At 54.4% G+C, this 17,845-nt stretch overlaps 2 protein-coding genes across 3 annotated transcripts in view; both read right to left on the reverse strand.

Moving 5' to 3' along the window:
- The window catches only part of CAPN5 (calpain 5), a 57,919-nt gene that overhangs the window by 10,611 nt on the left and 29,463 nt on the right, over nt 1-17,845 (reverse strand). For both annotated transcript variants that reach the window (XM_059930748.1, XM_059930749.1), the window contains exons 4-5: nt 3,746-3,954; nt 195-387 (exon numbers count right to left, since the gene is read on the reverse strand). In XM_059930748.1, the coding sequence (XP_059786731.1) occupies nt 195-387; nt 3,746-3,954 (402 nt within the window). The remainder of the gene's footprint in view (nt 1-194; nt 388-3,745; nt 3,955-17,845) is intronic.
- Nucleotides 13,969-14,460, reverse strand: OMP (olfactory marker protein). Its single transcript, XM_059929450.1, has one exon. It carries the CDS (start codon nt 14,458-14,460, stop codon nt 13,969-13,971), a length of 492 nt encoding a protein of 163 aa, XP_059785433.1.

Here is a 17,845-nt window from a genome sequence, read left to right on the forward strand (position 1 = left end):
CCTGAGGCTTGCGCTGTCCAGCACTGGGGAGGGCCTGCACCCTCTAACTGCTCCCCTCCTCCCATGAGGCTGAGGGTCTGGATTTATGATCCAACCTGGGCAGGGGCTCTCCCTGAAAAGCCAGTCACCTCCCACCCCAATCAGGGTCAGTGAAGGGGAGGGGCCGCCTCCGGGGCTTGGCTCTGTGTTCTCACCTTGATGGAGGCACTGATGAGGCCTCCCCGGCTGTGCACTTTCAACACGCGCTCAAAGAGCTGGTTCCTCTTGGCCTCATCACTGGCAAAGTCACTCTCGGTCAAGTCGATGGGCTCGGAAACCCCACCTGTGAAGTCCACCAGCGCATCCGCCGTGTTGCCTCCATCCAGGGCCTGGTAACAGCCCGCCAGCCTGGAAACAATGTGGAAAGAACTCCCAGCTCATGTTCCCCAGCCAGTCTAAATCCTTCACCTGATAGGGGAGATTTCTGAGACTCAGAGAGGTCAAGAGAACTGCTAAGGTCACACAGCAGGCCACACAACAGAGCCAACCCAGGTCTCCGGCTCCCAGGCCAACGTCTGTCCCACTGAACCACAACCATTTTGTCATTCAAATTCCCCTTGGCCTTCACAGCCCCATCTTCAAAAATAAGCTGTCCAGAAATCCAGCAATTCTTTTCAGAAGTGTTAAAAGTTCATATGTCTTTTGACATAATTCCGTTCGAGTAACATTATTTATAACAATGTAAAACTAGCAATCACCTAAATGTCTAACAACAGAGAACTGGTTTTAAAAGCTAATGTTGCCTCTCAAGTGGCCATTGAAGAAAACACTGTAAAGGAATTCCTACTGCAGGGAAAATGCTAGTGGCTGCTTGTTACATTTGAAAAAGCAATACAGCCGGACTCCAATTATGTCTAAAATGCATGCAATAATTCATTTCAAAAAGATTAAGCATCTACTATGTGCAACAGATCAGGTGCTAGGACACAGCTGTGGCTCCTTATTTAAATGTTAGGAAAAAGGTTGGGGTCTTAAAGGCAGAGTGCCAAATGTGAACATGAGAAGCTGAATGGGATATATGACAAAATACCATTTCCATAAATTGAAAATATACGCCCACAAAACACCAGCACAGGTTTTGCAAGGTAACCTACAAACAAAAGAGCCATCAAAGATGTTAAAAGAGCTGCCAGTGGTGGGGGAGGGTGCAGGGAGAGCAAAGGGAAGAAATGGAGACATGGAGAGGGGGTGGGGCCTTGAGGGGACAATGTCCTGCTGTCCTGAACAGAGGAGCTGCCCCATTAACCCAGATGGCCCAAAACAGGGAAGGGGAGAACAGCAACCTGGGAGAATATGCAGGAGTATAGGAGAGTTTTATTATCCTCTGCATGGTTTCCTATATTTTCTGGATTTCCTATAACAGACATGCATTCTTTTTATAATTTTAAAAGTAAATAATAAAAAAAAAAAACAAGCATAAATGGTGCAGCCCCTGTGTAAAACAGTTTGGTGGTTTCTCAAAACTGTAAACACAGAACTACCATACGACCCAGCAATTCACTCCTAGGTATATATTCCAAAGAACTAAAAGGAGACATTCAAACAGATACCTGCACATCAATGTTCATAGCCACATTATTCATAATAGCAAGCAGGTGGAAACAGTTTACCCGAGTGTCCATCAACAGATGAATGGATAAACAAAATGTGGCACACACAAACAATGGAATACTATTCAGCCATAAATAGGAATGGAATTTTGATACATGCTACAACATGGAAGGACCTTGAAAACACTATGCTAATTGAAATAAGGCAGACACAGAAGGACAAACAGTCCACTTATGTGAGCTACCTGGAATAGGAAAATTCATAGAGACAAAAAGCAGAAAGGAGGTTCCCAGGGTTGGGAGAAGGGAGAAAGAGGGAGTTCTTGTTTAGTGGGTAACAGAACTTATGTTGGGGATGATGAAAAGTATCATCATCTATACTGGATGTAGACAGTGGTGATGGGTACAAAGCATTGTGAATGTAATTGATGCTACTGCATCGTACACTTACACATAGTCGAAATGATAAATATTATATTTTGGACAATTTTTTAAAATAATAAAAATTTTACTTAAAAGAAAAAAAAAAAAAGAGCTAGCCCACTGAGTCACTGAGTGGGTCTCCCAGAGTGGGAAGAGAGGAGCCTGCACCAAGGACCATGGTGACCAACTGACCACCAGGAGGCGGGTTTTGCTTTCTTAGGACTAAAAATGGAATCTGCCAACATGTTTTCATGGGTTTGCTTCTTTGTTTTTCAATTTTATTTTATTTATTTTTTTATACAGCAGGTTCTTATTAGTTATCCATTTAAGACATATTAGTGTACACATGTCAATCCCAGTCTCCCAATTCATCCCACCACCACCCCAGCCCCTGGCACTTTCCTCCCTTGGTGTCCATATGTTTGTTCTCTACATCTGTGTCTCTATTTCTGCCCTGCAAACCAGTTCATCTGTACCATTTTTCTAGGTTCCACATATATGCATTAATATACGATATTTGTTTTTCTCTTTCTGACTTACTTCACTCTGTATGACAGTCTCTAGATCCATTCAGGTCTCTACAAATGACCCAATTTTGTTCCTTTTTATGGCTGAGTAATATTCCATTGTATGTATGTATCACATCTTCTTTATCCATTCGTCTGTCAATGGGCACTTAGGTTGCTTCCATGACCTGGCTATTGTAAACAGTGCTGCAATGAACATTGGGGTGCATGTGTCTTTTTGAATTATGGTTTTCTCTGGGTATATGCCCAGTAGTGGGATTGCTGGGTCATATGGTAATTCTATTTTTAGTTTTTTAAGGAACCTCCATAGTGTTCTCCATAGTGGCTGTATCAATTTACATTCCCACCAACAGTGCAAGTGGGTTCCATGGGTTTGTTTTTGATGATGGAATTTTTGTTTTTCCTTTTACACACATACACACACACACACACACACACACACACACACACACACACTGTCCAAGGAGAGTGACAAACAGGCCTGGGAGGAAGAATCAAGGAGAGGCTCCCACAGAGCTGGTCTCTGACCCCACTGGCCCTCCTGTGCCAGGCCTGTACCTGTCCTGCAGGGGCCTGGGCAGGTCACTCTGCCCCAAAGCCCTCCACAGCTCAGCAAAACTTTGCTCATGCCCATGCTGGGAACCCAGGGCCTGGCACAGAGCAGGAGGAGGGGCAGCAAAGATAGAATGGCTGGACAGTCAGGCAGACAGACCAGTGGGTGGGTGAAGGGGAGGCCCAGCAAGCAGGAAAGGCAGTGGTTTGTCCCAACCTCCTCGACCAGCCCAGGCTCGGAGACACCACGTGCCGAACGAGGCCTCTAGGGAGGGCTCAGCAACTTGGATCTTTGGAAGAGAACCATCGACTTGAATATGGTTGCTGGCTCTGCCCCCGGCTACCTGCAGGACACCTGCCTGGGCCTCCATCTTCCCAGGTAGAAGCGGGAGTACCTATTCCTCCCTATGTGGGCCGGTTGTGGGGACCTGACACCAGGTACCCAGAGGCCCTGCAGTCCAGGCCTCCACCACACCTGGCGTAGGTTCAGCTGGCTGTGCTCTGGGCGCCGGGCTCTGAGCTCGCTGTGTGTGTTTGCACCTGCCCCTCACCTCTCTGTGCCTGGAGCCCCAGCGAGAGGAACACCGCACAGAGCCCACGAGCAGTTCCGCCCCAGCCTGGCCGCCCGCCCGCCCGCCCGCCACTGGCACCTACTTGGCGTAGGCCTTCTCCACCAGGGCACACCAGAACTCATTGCGGGAGCTGGAGTGGCAGTAGATGAGTTGGTTGTTGACTGTGGGCAGCCGGTCATCGATGACCACGTCCACCCACTCCCCGAAGCGCCAGAAATGGAAGTGAAAGATGCCCACGTAGGTGTTGGGCTTCTCGGGGTCCCACTCCTGCTCCTTCCAGTCTGGGATGACCTGGATGGGGAGGGGGACAGGATGGGGACACACGGAGGGTCACAGCTGGCTTCCCGAGGAAATGGGGGTGCGTGCCTCCAGGGAATCAGATGGAAAGGAATACTGGGTTCAATCCCCATCTCTGCCATGAACCAGTATGGGACTTGGGCAAATCCTTCTCATCTCCGGGCCTCAGTTTCCCCATCTCTGAAGGGGTTGGAGGCCCCCTGAGGCTCCTCCCAGCTCTGTCATTCCAAGATTCTATGAGCTTCCCCTTCCCTTCCTCATGCCTCCATCTGCATCCTCCCCCTCAGAAATATAGCACATCCATCCAAGTTCCTGCCTGGTCAATGGACCACCATGCCCCCTGTCCTGCCCGAGCCAGAAGCTGGCAGCCATGTTGGCCTCCCCACTTTCCCTCTCTCCATCCAATCTGAGCTCCTACATTCTGCTAAAATGCATCTCCTCCTCTCCAGCCCCCCGGCACCACCCTGGCCCAGTCCCCCATCTCCTTGCCCCGGGACACTAACAGCAACAGCAACCACATCTGCCCGTGCCCCACACAGCAGCACAGTGATCTTTCTGATCAGGTCCCCTGGAAAATAAAATCCAAACCCTTAATATGCTCTGTCCCCAGGCTCATGTCTCTACCCTCACCCACCCCAGCCTCCACCTACTGTGCCCTGCTCCAGGCTCTTTCTCTGGTCAGGAACTCCGCACCTGCTCTTCCTGCAGCTGACTCTCACTTGTCCTTTAGGGCCTACCCTCCTCCTCCAGGAAGCCCTCCTTGACTCCTCAGACTAGGCCAGGACCCCTGTCCATCCATCTCACGGCCCCTGGCACTTCTCCTCTGAGACACTTTCCGCAGTTATAATTACACAAGTGTGTGACATTGTGTTCAGTGCTGATACTGTCACTGGAATGTCGACTGTCTTAGGGCAGAGACACGTCAGTCTTGGTCACTGCTATCCACCCAGCACCTAGTCCAGGGCCTGGCTCAGAGAGGATCTTTAATAAACATGTGTTAACTGAATGAATAAATTCATAGGCATCCACTGGGACTCTTAATAAAATTGATTATTTATGGAGCATCTTGGAAATGTCAGATACCAAGCCTGTGACTGCCATGGGTTATCGCAGTTCAATTCACACAACCACCCCATGAAATTACTAATATATCCATCCTTGCTTTACAGATGAGAACATCAAGGCTCAGAGAGGGCAAGTAACTTGTCCAGGGTCACATAGCTAGAAAATATACACATTCTTTGGAGGCAGGCAGACCTGGGTTTGAAGCCAGGATTCAAACGCAGGTCTGTCTGCCTCCAAATAATGAGTTCTTTATCAGTGTGGACCACTCTGCACCCAGCCCCACACTGGCACTGAGGACCCGGATGATTCAGACATGGTCCCCGCCCTCGGGAGGCTCCCAGTCTGGTGGGAGAGGCAGGCACACAGGCAAGTGCTCAGGCTGACACGGGGTACATGCAGGGCCGTGGAGAGAAGGGAGTGGTGGGCCTGACCCTGGAGGACAAGCAGCGGCTTCTGAGCAGGTGTCCTGAGAGCTGGCGGTGAGCATCTCCCCAGCAGACTAGGACAAACAGAGGCAATTTGGGGCAGCAGGAGGTGGGGAGGCAGGGGAAGAACCCTCTCCCTGCTGAGTCAGGGGGACCTGCTGGCCCTTTCGGGCAAGGACCCAGAGGAGCCAAACCCCAACAAGACCATAAGAACCATCTTCTAGAAGAAAATCACTCCCAGGTATGGGGGTGGGCACGCAGGCAATCTGGCTGAGGAGCCAGAGGTGTATCAGGAGGCTGTAAATCCCAAGGTCCGGAGCAGCCTGAGCACAGAGACTTCAGCCAAAAGCCATTCCCAACCCCCACCCTCATTAAGGATGCTTTTGTTTACATGCCTCTAACCATCAACAGGGATGCTGGCAAAGAGAAATGCTCCCTAGTGGGACATTGGGGACCAAGACAATGAAAATGATAAGCACAGTGAGAGGCGCTACAGCCACTAATGGAGCCCAGCTAAGTGCCGTAGGGCCTGAACCCTCAGGGCTGTCTTCTGAGGCGGTGGGCAGGAAGTCGCTTCAAAAGGCCACCCACAGGCACCAGTGAGGGAGGCAGGATTCACACTCAGGGCTTCAGAGCCTGACACAGAGTCTAGAACCCAGCAAGGGCTGATTACTAGCTGGTCCCTTTTCAGTCAACTCTGTGTCCTTTCTCAGTGAAAACTCCCAGGCCGGCCTCTGCCCTGACCCCTGGCACGTTCCCTGACACTTGATTTCAGGACAGAAAAGTGTATCAGAAATGGGGTACAGGGACTTCCCTTGTGGCGCAGTGGTTAAGAATCCGCCTGCCAGTGCAGGGGACACGGGTTCGAGCCCTGGTCCAGGAAGATCGCACATGCCATGGAGCAACGAAGCCTGTGCGCCACAACTACTGAGCCTGCGCTCTAGAGCCCGAGAGCCACAACTATTGAGGCCATGTGCCACAACTACTGAAGCCACGCGCCTAGAGCCCATGCTCCATAACAAGAGAAGCCACCGCAATGAGAAGCCCGTGCACCGCAACGAAGAGTAGCCCCAGCTCGCAACAACTAGAGAAAGCCCGCGCGCAGCAGTGAAGACCCAACGCAGCCAAAAATAAATAAATAAATAAATTTATTTTGAAAAAAAAGGGGTACATGCAGGTGCACAGAGCAATGGAGAGTCGGAAGCTGGGAACACTGGCCTGGCCACTGCACCCTCCTCCACTCCTCCCTGGACTGCACGGGATGCGGAAGAAGGATGGGGGAGGGGGGAGGGAGGAAGAGGAGCCCTCGCAGGAGCTGGGAGGTACCAATGGGGCCACGGGAGGATCGTTAGTCAAACCCAGGGCTTGGCTCTGAACCCTCTGTGACTCAAAGGGCAGCTAATGAGGCTCCAGGGCCTGTGATACAGAGTCAGCAATCTCCATGGGCCTCAATTTCCCTCCCACATCACAGGCCTTCAAGGAAGCCCTTCAAGGTAGCCCCAGGCCAGCCTTCTCACCCCTCAGCCCCTCTCTCTGCTGCCAGCCAGGGTACCAAGCGAGAGGAAGGAGTCTGTCCAGGGAGGTGTGCTCCCACGGGCACACAAACCAAACACCTTCCACACCACATCCGGTCATGCCAGAAATCAAGGAAGCAACCAGAGGATTCAGGACCAATCTGAAGAGGCTCCCACTAGCCAAAGTCGGGCCAATCTGAGCAGCAGTGAAGGATAATGACGGTGATGAATGAAAACACATCCAATATGTTCAAATCCATGAGACCATGATGATATTAACACAAACAAATAATTAGTCACTATTGGAGGGTGGCAGGGAATCAACTCACTTTCTTGAAACTGGAAATCGAAAGGAAAAAAAAAATCAAAGACTTATCCTGACTTTTCTATACAAACTGTGCCATAGAGTAACCAACAGCAGATGAAGGGAGGTTTTTATCTGGTGATGAATTCCATCTAAGAAGTGAGAAGAAATTAGAATATTAGACTCCTATTCTTTTTTTTAAAAAATATATTTATTTATTTATTTTTGGCTGCGTTGGGTCTTCGTTGCTGTGTGTGCGGGCTTTCTCTAGTTGCAGTGAGCAGGGGCTACTCTTCATTGTGGCGTGCGGGCTTCTCATCGCGGTGGCTTCTCTTGTTGCAGAGCACAGGCTCTAGGAGCGTGGGCTTCAGTAGTTGCAGCACGGGGGCTCAGTAGTTGTGGCTTGTGGGCTCTAGAGCGCAGGCTCAGTAGTTGTGGCGCACGGGCTTATTTGCTCCGCGGCATGTGGGATCTTCCCGGACCAGGGCTTGAACCCGTGTCCCCTGCGTTGGCAGGCGTATTCTTAACTACTGCGCCACCAGGGAGGGAAGTCCTAGACTCCTATTCTTTTGCAACCACTGACAAATAATGGATTTAGGCAATCATGGCTTCTAACATCGATTTAGGATCACCGATGGTTCCTATGTCACAAAAAAGAGACAACCCGACATTATGTACCTCCTGAGTGAACTTCGCCTATGAAGCAGTTGTGCAAAAAAATTGTGCCGCACCTTATAAAGCCTCCAGAGGTGAGTGCTACCTCACAGGAAACTCAGGGCACAGACAAATATTAATCAACACCATGAAAACGAAGCCTGCAAAATCCAGATGGTTGGAAACTCCACAGGACAAATGACTGGCTTCTTCAGCAACTAGATTGCAAGGAAAAAATATGAAAAGATGAAGGGGAACCAACGGACTGCAGTAATAGACCTTTGTTTGGATCTGATTCAAACAAACTGTAAAATATACATATAAGCATTTGTGCCCCAGAGTGGAAACCAGAACATTTACTGGGTATTTGATGATATTAAGGAATTATTATAAAGTTATTTTAGTTATGTTACGATATTATGGTTCCGGGTTTTTGTTTTGAATGAGTCCTTATCGTTCAGAGATACATCCAGAAATATTTACAGATGAAATGACATGCTGCCTGGGGGGAGCGGGGTTGTAGAGGAAACAAGATCAACCACGAGTTGGCAGTTGTTGAGGTGGAGGGATGGGTCCAAGGGCTCACTAGGCTGTCTCTCTCCTCTCGCGTGACTACAGTTGAAAAGCCCCATCGCCAAGGACACCAGCTCCCTGGCCCGGCATTCAAAGCCCTGCGGGCGGCTCTCAGCTTCACCCCTGAACACTGCCTCCCTCAGGCCCTATAGGAATCTACACCCCGTGATGCCTCAGGCCACCTCAGCTTGGCACGGGTGGCTCCCTCTGCCGGCCTCAGCCCAGTCCCCGTCCCTCCAGGGCCAGCTGAGCAGCAGCTTGCAGGGTCCTCCTGACCCCACCCTCCCCTTGGGCGCCGACCAGCAGCCCCTCCCCCAAGCTCCTGCTCAGATCCCCACCGCCCGGCACAGGGCCAGGGCCAGCTCCACAGCTGGCTGAGTCTTTCTGGGAGGAAAATCCCCAAATGCCGGCCGCAGAGAGGGCCTGGACAGCTGGTGAGCTTGTACACACTACTGGTGTGAAAGGAAAATAAAAATGGAGTCAGTTTTACTAAGACACCGCTCTGAAATGGAGCTGGGAGGCCACTGAGAAAGTGTGACTTCTGCACGTCATCGCCTGCATGGAATCTGAACTTTGACCACTTCTTCTCCTAATGCAGCCATCCAGAACGTTTGCCCAGTGTTCCAGAAACTCAAGATATTTATTGGATCCTTACCCTAAAATAACTCTTGACAGCTTTAAGGACAAATATTTCCTTTAACGACCTTATGGCTTTTGCCTTTACAAGCCCCTGACTTCCTCTTTCCTGGAACGCTCTTTTGGTTCTACCTGAATCTGTGTCTCCCCAGTTGCAATTCCTAAGACCTGCAAATAAAGCTCCTTGTTCTCTGTAGCCTCGATACTGATTGTTGTTTGATGCTGGACACCAATTTACCAACCTCGGTGTGTGGCTGGGACTTAAGCTTTGACTAGGCCACCTCTCGGAGCCTCAGTGTCCCCGCGTCTACCTACCCTCCCTCCAAGGCTGTTGTGAGAACGAAGGTGGAGAACGGCCTCGGATGTACTGCATCAACTGTGGAGGGCTGTGCACACATGAGGGGTCGTCCCCGCTGGTGTGTGGAGTACATGGTGTGTGCAAACCTCGGAGAGAACTGGTCAACCTCCCTCCCAAGAGGAGAAAGGAAAACCTTAACAACAGTCCTCTGTGCAGATGGGAAAAACAGGCTTGAAGGGGCTGAGGCACCTCCTTGGGCTGACCGGGCAGTGAGACAAGAACCCTGTGGGATTTGGAGCCCCTCGTGCGCCCATTAACAGCCACCCACTGCAGAATCACCCAGAAACCTCAGAGTCCCACTGATGGGTGTGCCACAGTACCCCCTGGTGCCCCAGCACCTGGAGCACCCCCTGGCGCTCTCCCTCAGGGACTCCCACCCAGACCCAAGTGGCTGGGCTCAAATTCTGCTGGGACCCTGGGCAAGCGAGTGAATGCCCTGTGTGAGTGTGTGCACAGAAGCATGCATGTGTATGTGCAAGTGTGTGTGTGTGTGTGTGTGTGTCTGTCCGTGTGGCAGAGAGGGAGCTTCCCACAGATTTCTGCCTGGGACCCCAGAGGGCCAGCCAGGAGCATTTCTAAACAAGGCCAGCAGGGCTGCAGGCTGAGGGGCTACAGTGGAGTTTCCTGTGTTACCCAAGCTGGGTGAGGTGAGCCACAGACCTCTCCAGATCCTCAGAACGAGAGGGTCCCTGGTTCTGAGCATCTGAAGTTTCTCAGTTCTCAGCTTCTGATTCCAAGAGTCTCAAATTCCCGAGTTTCAGACGCCATGGCTGGAAGAAGCCAGGAAGATTGGGCAATCCCCACCTCCAGCCCCTTGGGAGAAGAGCGCCTCCCAGCTCACCACCTGGAGTGTGGGGTGCTGACACACCTGCAGGGGGCCCCGGGATCCCTGTTCACAAGGAGTGAGCACAGCCAGACGCTCAGAGACCTGGGCGGCCCCTCCGGCTAGGCTCCCAGGCTAGACTGTGAGGGCTTAAGGTTCCCTCAGCTGGGCCCTTCCAAGCCTGGCAACGGTGAGGAGAATCCACTCCCGCATGACCACTCTCTCCGACCACAGAGCCAGGCCTGGACCCTGCCTATCCCTCCACCCCACACTGCCTGCTGCCCTAAGCACTGGCTGCTGTGTTGCCTCAGGCAACTCACTACACCTCTCTGAACCCTACATTCTTCCTTAGTAAATAGGTTCTCCTAACACCCTCCTCTCAGAATCATGGTGCAAAGTGAGACTCTGTGTCTACAGCGACTGGGAAAGTACAAGGAGGAAATCCAGAGAGGAAGCCCGTGTGCCTCTCAGGAAGCTCAGTGCTTCACCAGCTTTAAGTCATTTCATCTTCACAATGACCCGATGAGGAAAGAGCCATTACTATTCCCACCGACAGATGAGGAAACAGGCTCAGAGAGGCTGCTCAGGGTCACACGGGTGCTGGCTGGCGGCAGCGCCAGGCTGGGTCCCTCACACTACCGTACACTGGCTCAGTGGGAGGCAGGAGCTCAGGCAATGGCAGGTCTCTCCGCTCAGTGGTTTCTCACGGGTTCCGTGGAAAGCAGGTCCTCATTTCCCATTCCCTGCACTCCCCCCGACCCAGTCTCAGGAGCAGAACCAGGCCTTCTACTGCTGTCCTCGGGGTGGGAAGCCTGGGTTCCCGTCTCTGTTCCCCCCACCCCTCCCAGAAGTATGTTCAGGACTGGATGGAGGCTGGGGCTGGAGGGCTCTGGGGTGGAGGAAGATGGGGATGCAAGACCTGCCTGGGGGGTTGTTCCCAAGCAAAACCCCAAGAGCGGCCTCGGAAGCGGGAACTGCCCTTGTCTCGGGGGAGAAGCCGGCCTCACCCGGGTCTGAGCCCTCAGAAGGGATGGGGGCATCGGCCCTTCCCATCCCAGGGGGCCAGGGTCATGGGGTCGAAGGTCCACAGACCCAGAGCTTGACCCACATGCACCCCGTCGCCGGCCCCTCCACACCCTCTGTGACTTCGGGCCGGCAGCCTCCTCCCCGGGCCTCTGTTGTCACCGTCCACAAATTGAGTGAGGGTCGGGGTTAGGTGGGGCACTAAGGTGACGTGGTGACATGGGTCTTCTCTGGTCAGTGGGGCAGGGCTGCAAGGGGCTTCACAGAACTAGGCTGTTCCCTTTAGAAAGTCTGAGGCTGGGAGAGGGTCAGGGGCTGCCTGAGGACATACAGCATGTTAGTGAAATCCAGGCACAGGCCTGATCCCACCCCACCCCTCAGCCACTCCCCTGTCCCGTCTGCCTCCTGCCCGGCCACCCTGCAAGGGAGGGAGACTCCAGATTGAGCACGGCTTAGTGGGTCCCCACCATCCCCTGTGGGCCCCAAGTGTCTCCCCGAGGCCTCAGCATGGCTTTCTCCATGCTCCCCATACAGAAGCTGGTCTGGGGGCCACTGGAGAAAAAACTGTCAGGGCTGTTGGTGCCTGGCTGGGTGTCAGGGGACCTGGTTTCAAACCCCATGCTGATGTCTGACCTTGAGCCAGTCACCGCCTGCTCTGGGCCTCACCCCTAAAAGCGGCAGGAGGAGGGGGCAGGGGTGTGGAGGGGGCCCAGGGAGGGGTGGCTCCTGGGAAGAGAAGGCATACCACGAGGCGGGGACACACAGGCTTTACTGGGGACACGCAGTGAGCACGGCAGAGGCACTCACACGCCTGCACAGAGCAGACGTGCTGGAGTGAGGTGGGGATAGAAGCAGTCTGCACCAAGAGGGTCCCCAGAGCTGCAGGGAGGGGTCAAGCAGAGAGGCAGAAGGACAGGGCCATCCACAGGCGTCTAGCCTCCAGGCTCCCCCGGAGTCGGCAGAGAAGCAGGCAGGAATCCAAGCACGTCCCGGAATAGACACCCGAGCTTCAAGTTAGAAAGGACCATCGCTCACACCACAGCCAAATCTCCCACTGAAGAATAGACTCCAACTGCTTCTGCTTGCCTGCCTCCAAAGTGGGGGCCTGCCCTCCCGGCAGCCCTGGCCACTAGGGTTGGCTCTGACCCTCCATCTCTCAGTGCCTCTCTTCCCAGGGCCCTGCAGCCCCCCGACGGCTCTGCTTCACGAGGGAAATGTCATGGGCACGTCCCTGACAAAAAACAGGGCTGACCTGGAGACACGGTGTTGGGGGCACTTCCTGAGGTGCCCTTAGCTGATGCCTGGCCTCAGAGGGGCTCACTGGGCCTGTGCAGTGTGAAGGGGGCTTGGGGGTTGGAACTGAATCTGCTGGCAATTGTGCCTCAGTTTCCCTCTTTGTTTGGCGAGTGGGTTGTGCACTGTGACCTCTGAGGCCAGTGTCCCGCCGTCACACCACGCTGCCACCTCCAGCCCACTTCTGACCATCATCCATCACATCTCCCCTCCAAGGCTGCCCCCGATTCCTACCCCTCAACCCCACCAAAGATGCCACACCAGGATGCCACACCTGCCTTCTCCGACCAGTTAGCCAGGAAAAGCCTGACATCCTAGGAGGGGACACCTCAGGCCCCAGAGATGTTACTGTCTCCAGCTCCAGGGCTCTGGACCCCCTCTATCCAGCTTCCCCCAGGCAGACGGAAACCTGTTTACTACACTGTTCCCCACTTCACTGCATGAACCTCAAAGTCTCCCGGCTCAGGAGCCTCCCCTCCCCAAGGTCATCCTGATCAAGCCCCTGCTAAGGGCCACCAGGGAACCAGCTAGGCAATTCAGACTTATTCACAGGGCAGGTATAGGATACAACCATATGAATATAGCATGCTCTCTCTCAATACATATGTATATGTATAGACAGATACATCTCTATGCAACGTTTTTTAGATTTCCCCCTTCACTTCTCCCCTCCTGAAGTCATTCCCAGAAGAGCAAGAGCTGGCCTGCACAGCCTCCAGCGTGCCAGCCGCTCCCCACTGCCCAAATCAGCCCTCACAGCAACCCTGCCCAATGTCTTAAGAGCCCTGAGGTGTCGTGGGCCCACACAAGGTGCCTGGATCAGCAGGCTGAGTGTTCACCTCCAGACACGGACACTGGGAAGGGGCGTCGTGGCCAGGAGGGCAGCAAATGCCTGTGCGCCAGACTCTCCGAGGAGGCTGCTTTGTCATCTCTGGAGGAAGCCCAATGGCTGGTTCTTTAGAGTTGTCTCTCTCGGTCTGTGTCTGTCTCTGTCTTGGTCTCTCAGTCTCTCTCCCAACAATGGAGCAGAGAGAAGGCAATCTCCCGTGGCCTCTCCATCTTCCCACACTAGCCCCGACCAGGTCTCCGTGGTCCACGGCAGAAGCAGCGGCAGCCAGGTCAGCTTCTAGACTACGGAGCCCTTGCATCTTCCTCCCGTAAGCAGGAGCGCCAGCACCAGGGAAAGGAGAGAAGGAAGGACGCAGGCTCAGGGGTCCTGGCCAAGCCGAGTACAGGCCAGCAGCTAGAAGGATGTCCCCAAACACACACACGGGGGAAAGGGGTATGGGCAGGGGTCAGGCAGCTGGGCGAAAGGAGAGGGTAGCAGCGGGCAGCTGCCATCAGAGCCGGCTAAAGACCACGGAGGCCTTGAGGTTGGCAGGCTCGACGCCCTCGCTGAAGGTGACGAGGAAGTACATGACCTTGCGGATCTTGGCCAGCTCGGACAGGCGCTCCCCAAACTCCAGGGCGTCGGCCTCATTCCAATCCATGGCTTCAGAGTCCTCCTTGCGCCAGAAGATGGCAGCGGGGTCCAGCAGCTGCCGCGTCATGAGGTTGGTGAGGTCGGGCGTCCAGATCTGGGAGGTGCCCGTGATGGTGACCTTGCCCGGCTTGTCCAGCACGACGTCCCAGCGCTCAAACTGCAGCCTCTGCTGCTGGATGAAGTCGATGCGGTACACGGACTCAGCCGGCTGCAGCAGCTTCTCGCCATCCTGGCGCTTCCTCCCGCGCCGCTTCAGACTCTCCACGCGCAGCCGCATCTGCTTGGTCAGGTCCTCGTCCAGGACCAGGGGCATGTCGAGCTGGGTCGGCTTCGGCTCGTCCTCCGCCATGGCCCCCTTGCTGCTGCCGCCTCCACCGTCCAGGAGCCGAGTGGACTGGGGCCTCACGGCCAAGGCGAGAGGCCACCAAAGAGGGGCCCCGCCTCCCCTTTCGCCCCCCTCCTCGTCCCGCCCCTCTTTGCCACTGGCTCTTCCCAGCCCCACCCTGTCCTCAAAATGGGGTGTGCAGGAGGACGGGTGTCCCCGCACGCCTCCTTCTCTACTCCTCGCAGAAGCGGTGATGGAGGCACTGCAGGCAGGCAGGAGGGTGGCACGCTCCTCAGGGACCAGCTGCTGTGGCAACCACGCTGGCTACCACGGATGGGCTGAGAGCCGGCTTGCTGTGAAGAGGGAGCACTGCTTACAGGCAGTAAGAGGGCAGGAGGCGGGGGGCAAGCGCTCACTGGAGACACATCAGGAGAGGTTGAAGACCCCCTGGCAGGAGTGTGGGAAATAAGGCCCAGAGGGGCCCACCGATTTGAGATTTGAAGTCACCTAAGCCAAACCTTGGCGCTCTCCTTGACTCAGCCTCACCTGCACCCCTCCAGGCCCGATCAGCAAGGCCTGTGGATTAACCCTGGAAACACGCCTCCTCAGCCCCACTGCCAGGACCCCGGCCCAGCCACCATCATCTCTCACCTAGACCCATGTTCTCAAACTTCAGGGAGCATCAAAACCAGCTGCAGGACTTAAAACTCAGTTTGCTGGGCCCCACCCCAGAGTTTCTGATTTAATCGGTCTCGGATGAGGCCTGAGAACTTGCATTTCTAACAACCTCCCAGGAGATGCTGATGGTCCAAGAGCTGTGTTTTGAGAATCACTGACCTGGATGATTCTTGCCTGCTGGCCCCACCTCAACCCTGCACCATATGGCAACCACATGCCCAGGAAGCTCTTCTACTAAAATCCCACCACTTATTACCCCTGTATCGAGCCTCAGTTTCCCCCAGGAGACTTGAGGCCGTGGAAGAATCTGACAAACGTCTGTATCCCCAGTGCCTGAGGGGGAACCAGGAGCTCAGCTATTATACGTGGGCAAATGGAAGAAATGTGAGTGTAACTGGGGGTGGGGGTGAGGGAGAGGAGAAGCTGCCGTGACCCTGCCACACACAGAAAAGAGGACAGAAGCACAGGCCAAAGTGTAATAACTGAAAACAATCTGAAGGGTCTAGTGGACCACAAGCCCAGTCAATTGCTAGATGGAAGCTAAGTAAGTAAGTCAGTGGGGTCTTGGGCTACACTAACAGCAAGAGGGTCACCAAAGGGGACCACGCACCCGATCCCGTTAAGACAACACCTCAAGCCCTTGGGTCAGTTCTGGGGGCTGCTGGCAGCAATTCGCCGATGGTATTTGAGAAAACCATAGAGCAAATGTTAAACTGCTCGTCCCTCACAGAACCTTTTACTTTGCAGCTGGAGCAGCAGAGGAGAGGGAAACAACGTGTCTGAGGAGTGACTGTTCGGGGAGCTTCTCTCTCCTTCATAAGGAGGAGCTATTTCCTTCGCAGCACTAAATTTTGCTTTTTATTTGTACATTTGCTTAGTTTTTGTCTGTGATGTCTCCCCACCGAGAGGGCAGGGGCTGTGGCTGTCTGGTTCATCACTCTAGTCACCACCTAGAACAGGGCTGCCACACAGGAGGCCCTCAGAAATCCTGAATGAACGAATGACACTGACAAGAGAAGAGCTGATGTGATGGATCATGGGGCCTAAGGACAAGAACAAGAGGAAGATGGGCACGTGGGGAGAGAGTACACGGGCACTGACCGAAGTCAAAAGGTGGTTTAGAGACAACTGTGCATCGGGCACAGGAAGGAGGGAGATGGCTGGACGGTGAGGGTGATGGAACAGCAGAACCAAGCACTGGGCCAGGGTGACGAGGGCAGGGTGTCAGCCACACAGGCACAGTAACCCCTGGGACGCGGCAGTACTTGGGGTGGGAAAGGCTGGGAAATTGGAGGTGTTGAGCCCTTGGTGCCTGGGTGCCAGGGTAGCTGGTTGGCAGGGGATGGCAGTAAGGTGGGTAGCTGGTGGGGGCCGGGGGTGGGGAGTGGGGGACAAATGGCATGAGCCTGCAAGGGTCTATATGGGGAGGGTGTGGTCTGGAGGCATCCCTGAAGGGAGAGAATGCCGCCACCTCTCCGGGCCTGCAGGACATGGTGGGAGGTGTCCAGCTTCTACCAATGAGGATTCAGAGGCCGCAGGACCCTGGGGGAGGGCCTGGTCTCGGCCTGGGCAGGGGGTTACCTACCGGCAGGAGGAGGCTGAAGGTGGAAGTTGTTACCAGGGCTGGGGCCTCACAGACAGGCAGGGTAGGAGGGAGGGAGCCTTGGGGACCAAGGACGGCCAGAGAGGAAGGAAGGGCAGGCAGGAAGCTGCGGGTGGGGCTGGCCCACTGCTTCCCACAAACCTCTGCTCGGCCACCAGATGCCTTGGGAGGCCCCACCAAAGGCTGGACGTAGGAGTGAACAGAGAAGAGAAAAGCAAGGTCCAGACTTGCATCCATGACTGAAAAAATGTGATCATAACAAATGAACAAGCCCCTGTTTAACCCCAAGTGGAAAAAAGACTAGAAGGAAATGTAGAAAACCCTCAACACTGGCTGTTCCCAGGTACTTTTTAAAATCACCTGGCCCCAGTACCTAGAATGGTGCTGGGGCATAGCTGGTGCTCAATTATCGTGTGGTGAATGAACTGCTATATGCTAAAGGGCGGGGATTGCTCATATAACATGGGCAGAAGTGGGATGGGAAACGTTTTTAAGTGGAACTAAAAGATTGCCAGGCCCTGCCACCAGGTGCCTCCCCTAGGCCCTGGCCCAGGATGCCCACCCCCCAAAACTCACTCTCAGACACTCGGGCACCCCACTGGGTTTCTGCTCTCCCCCCACCGGGGGCATGGCTGCCTCCTCCTGGGCCCGGGTACCCCGTGACTCAGAGCAGGGCTCAGGCCTGCCCTCGCGCCTGGGGCCACGCCAGGCTCTAGGGGAGGTGAACTCACCTGGCTTGGGCCAGACCAGGCTAACGGCAAATGTTCCACCCCACTATTACATCCTGACTTCTGGTCCACAAAACCTGGTCACCTAAAGTCCACTGCCCTGCCCTCAGGGAGTGCACAGTCAAGTTGGGGAGACCATGATGCCCCCATCAGGAATCCCATAGGACGGGGAGGCCTGCATCCTAGAAGTGTCCGGCAGAAGAGAGGAATAGGTGGGAGGCCAGAGGAGGGGCGGAGAGGGATTTAGATTGCTGCTAAATGCCATGGGCTTGCCCCGCACCCCTACCCCGTGGGCTCCTTTAATCCTCCCACCACCGTGGGGACTGGAAAAGTCAGGTTTACACAGAGGCCAAGAGAAGAAACGTGACCTGACCAAGGTCACACGACTAGCGAGAAACCC

This window comes from Balaenoptera ricei, chromosome 8 (genome assembly GCF_028023285.1).
Source record: "Balaenoptera ricei isolate mBalRic1 chromosome 8, mBalRic1.hap2, whole genome shotgun sequence".
NCBI lineage: Eukaryota > Metazoa > Chordata > Mammalia > Artiodactyla > Balaenopteridae > Balaenoptera > Balaenoptera ricei.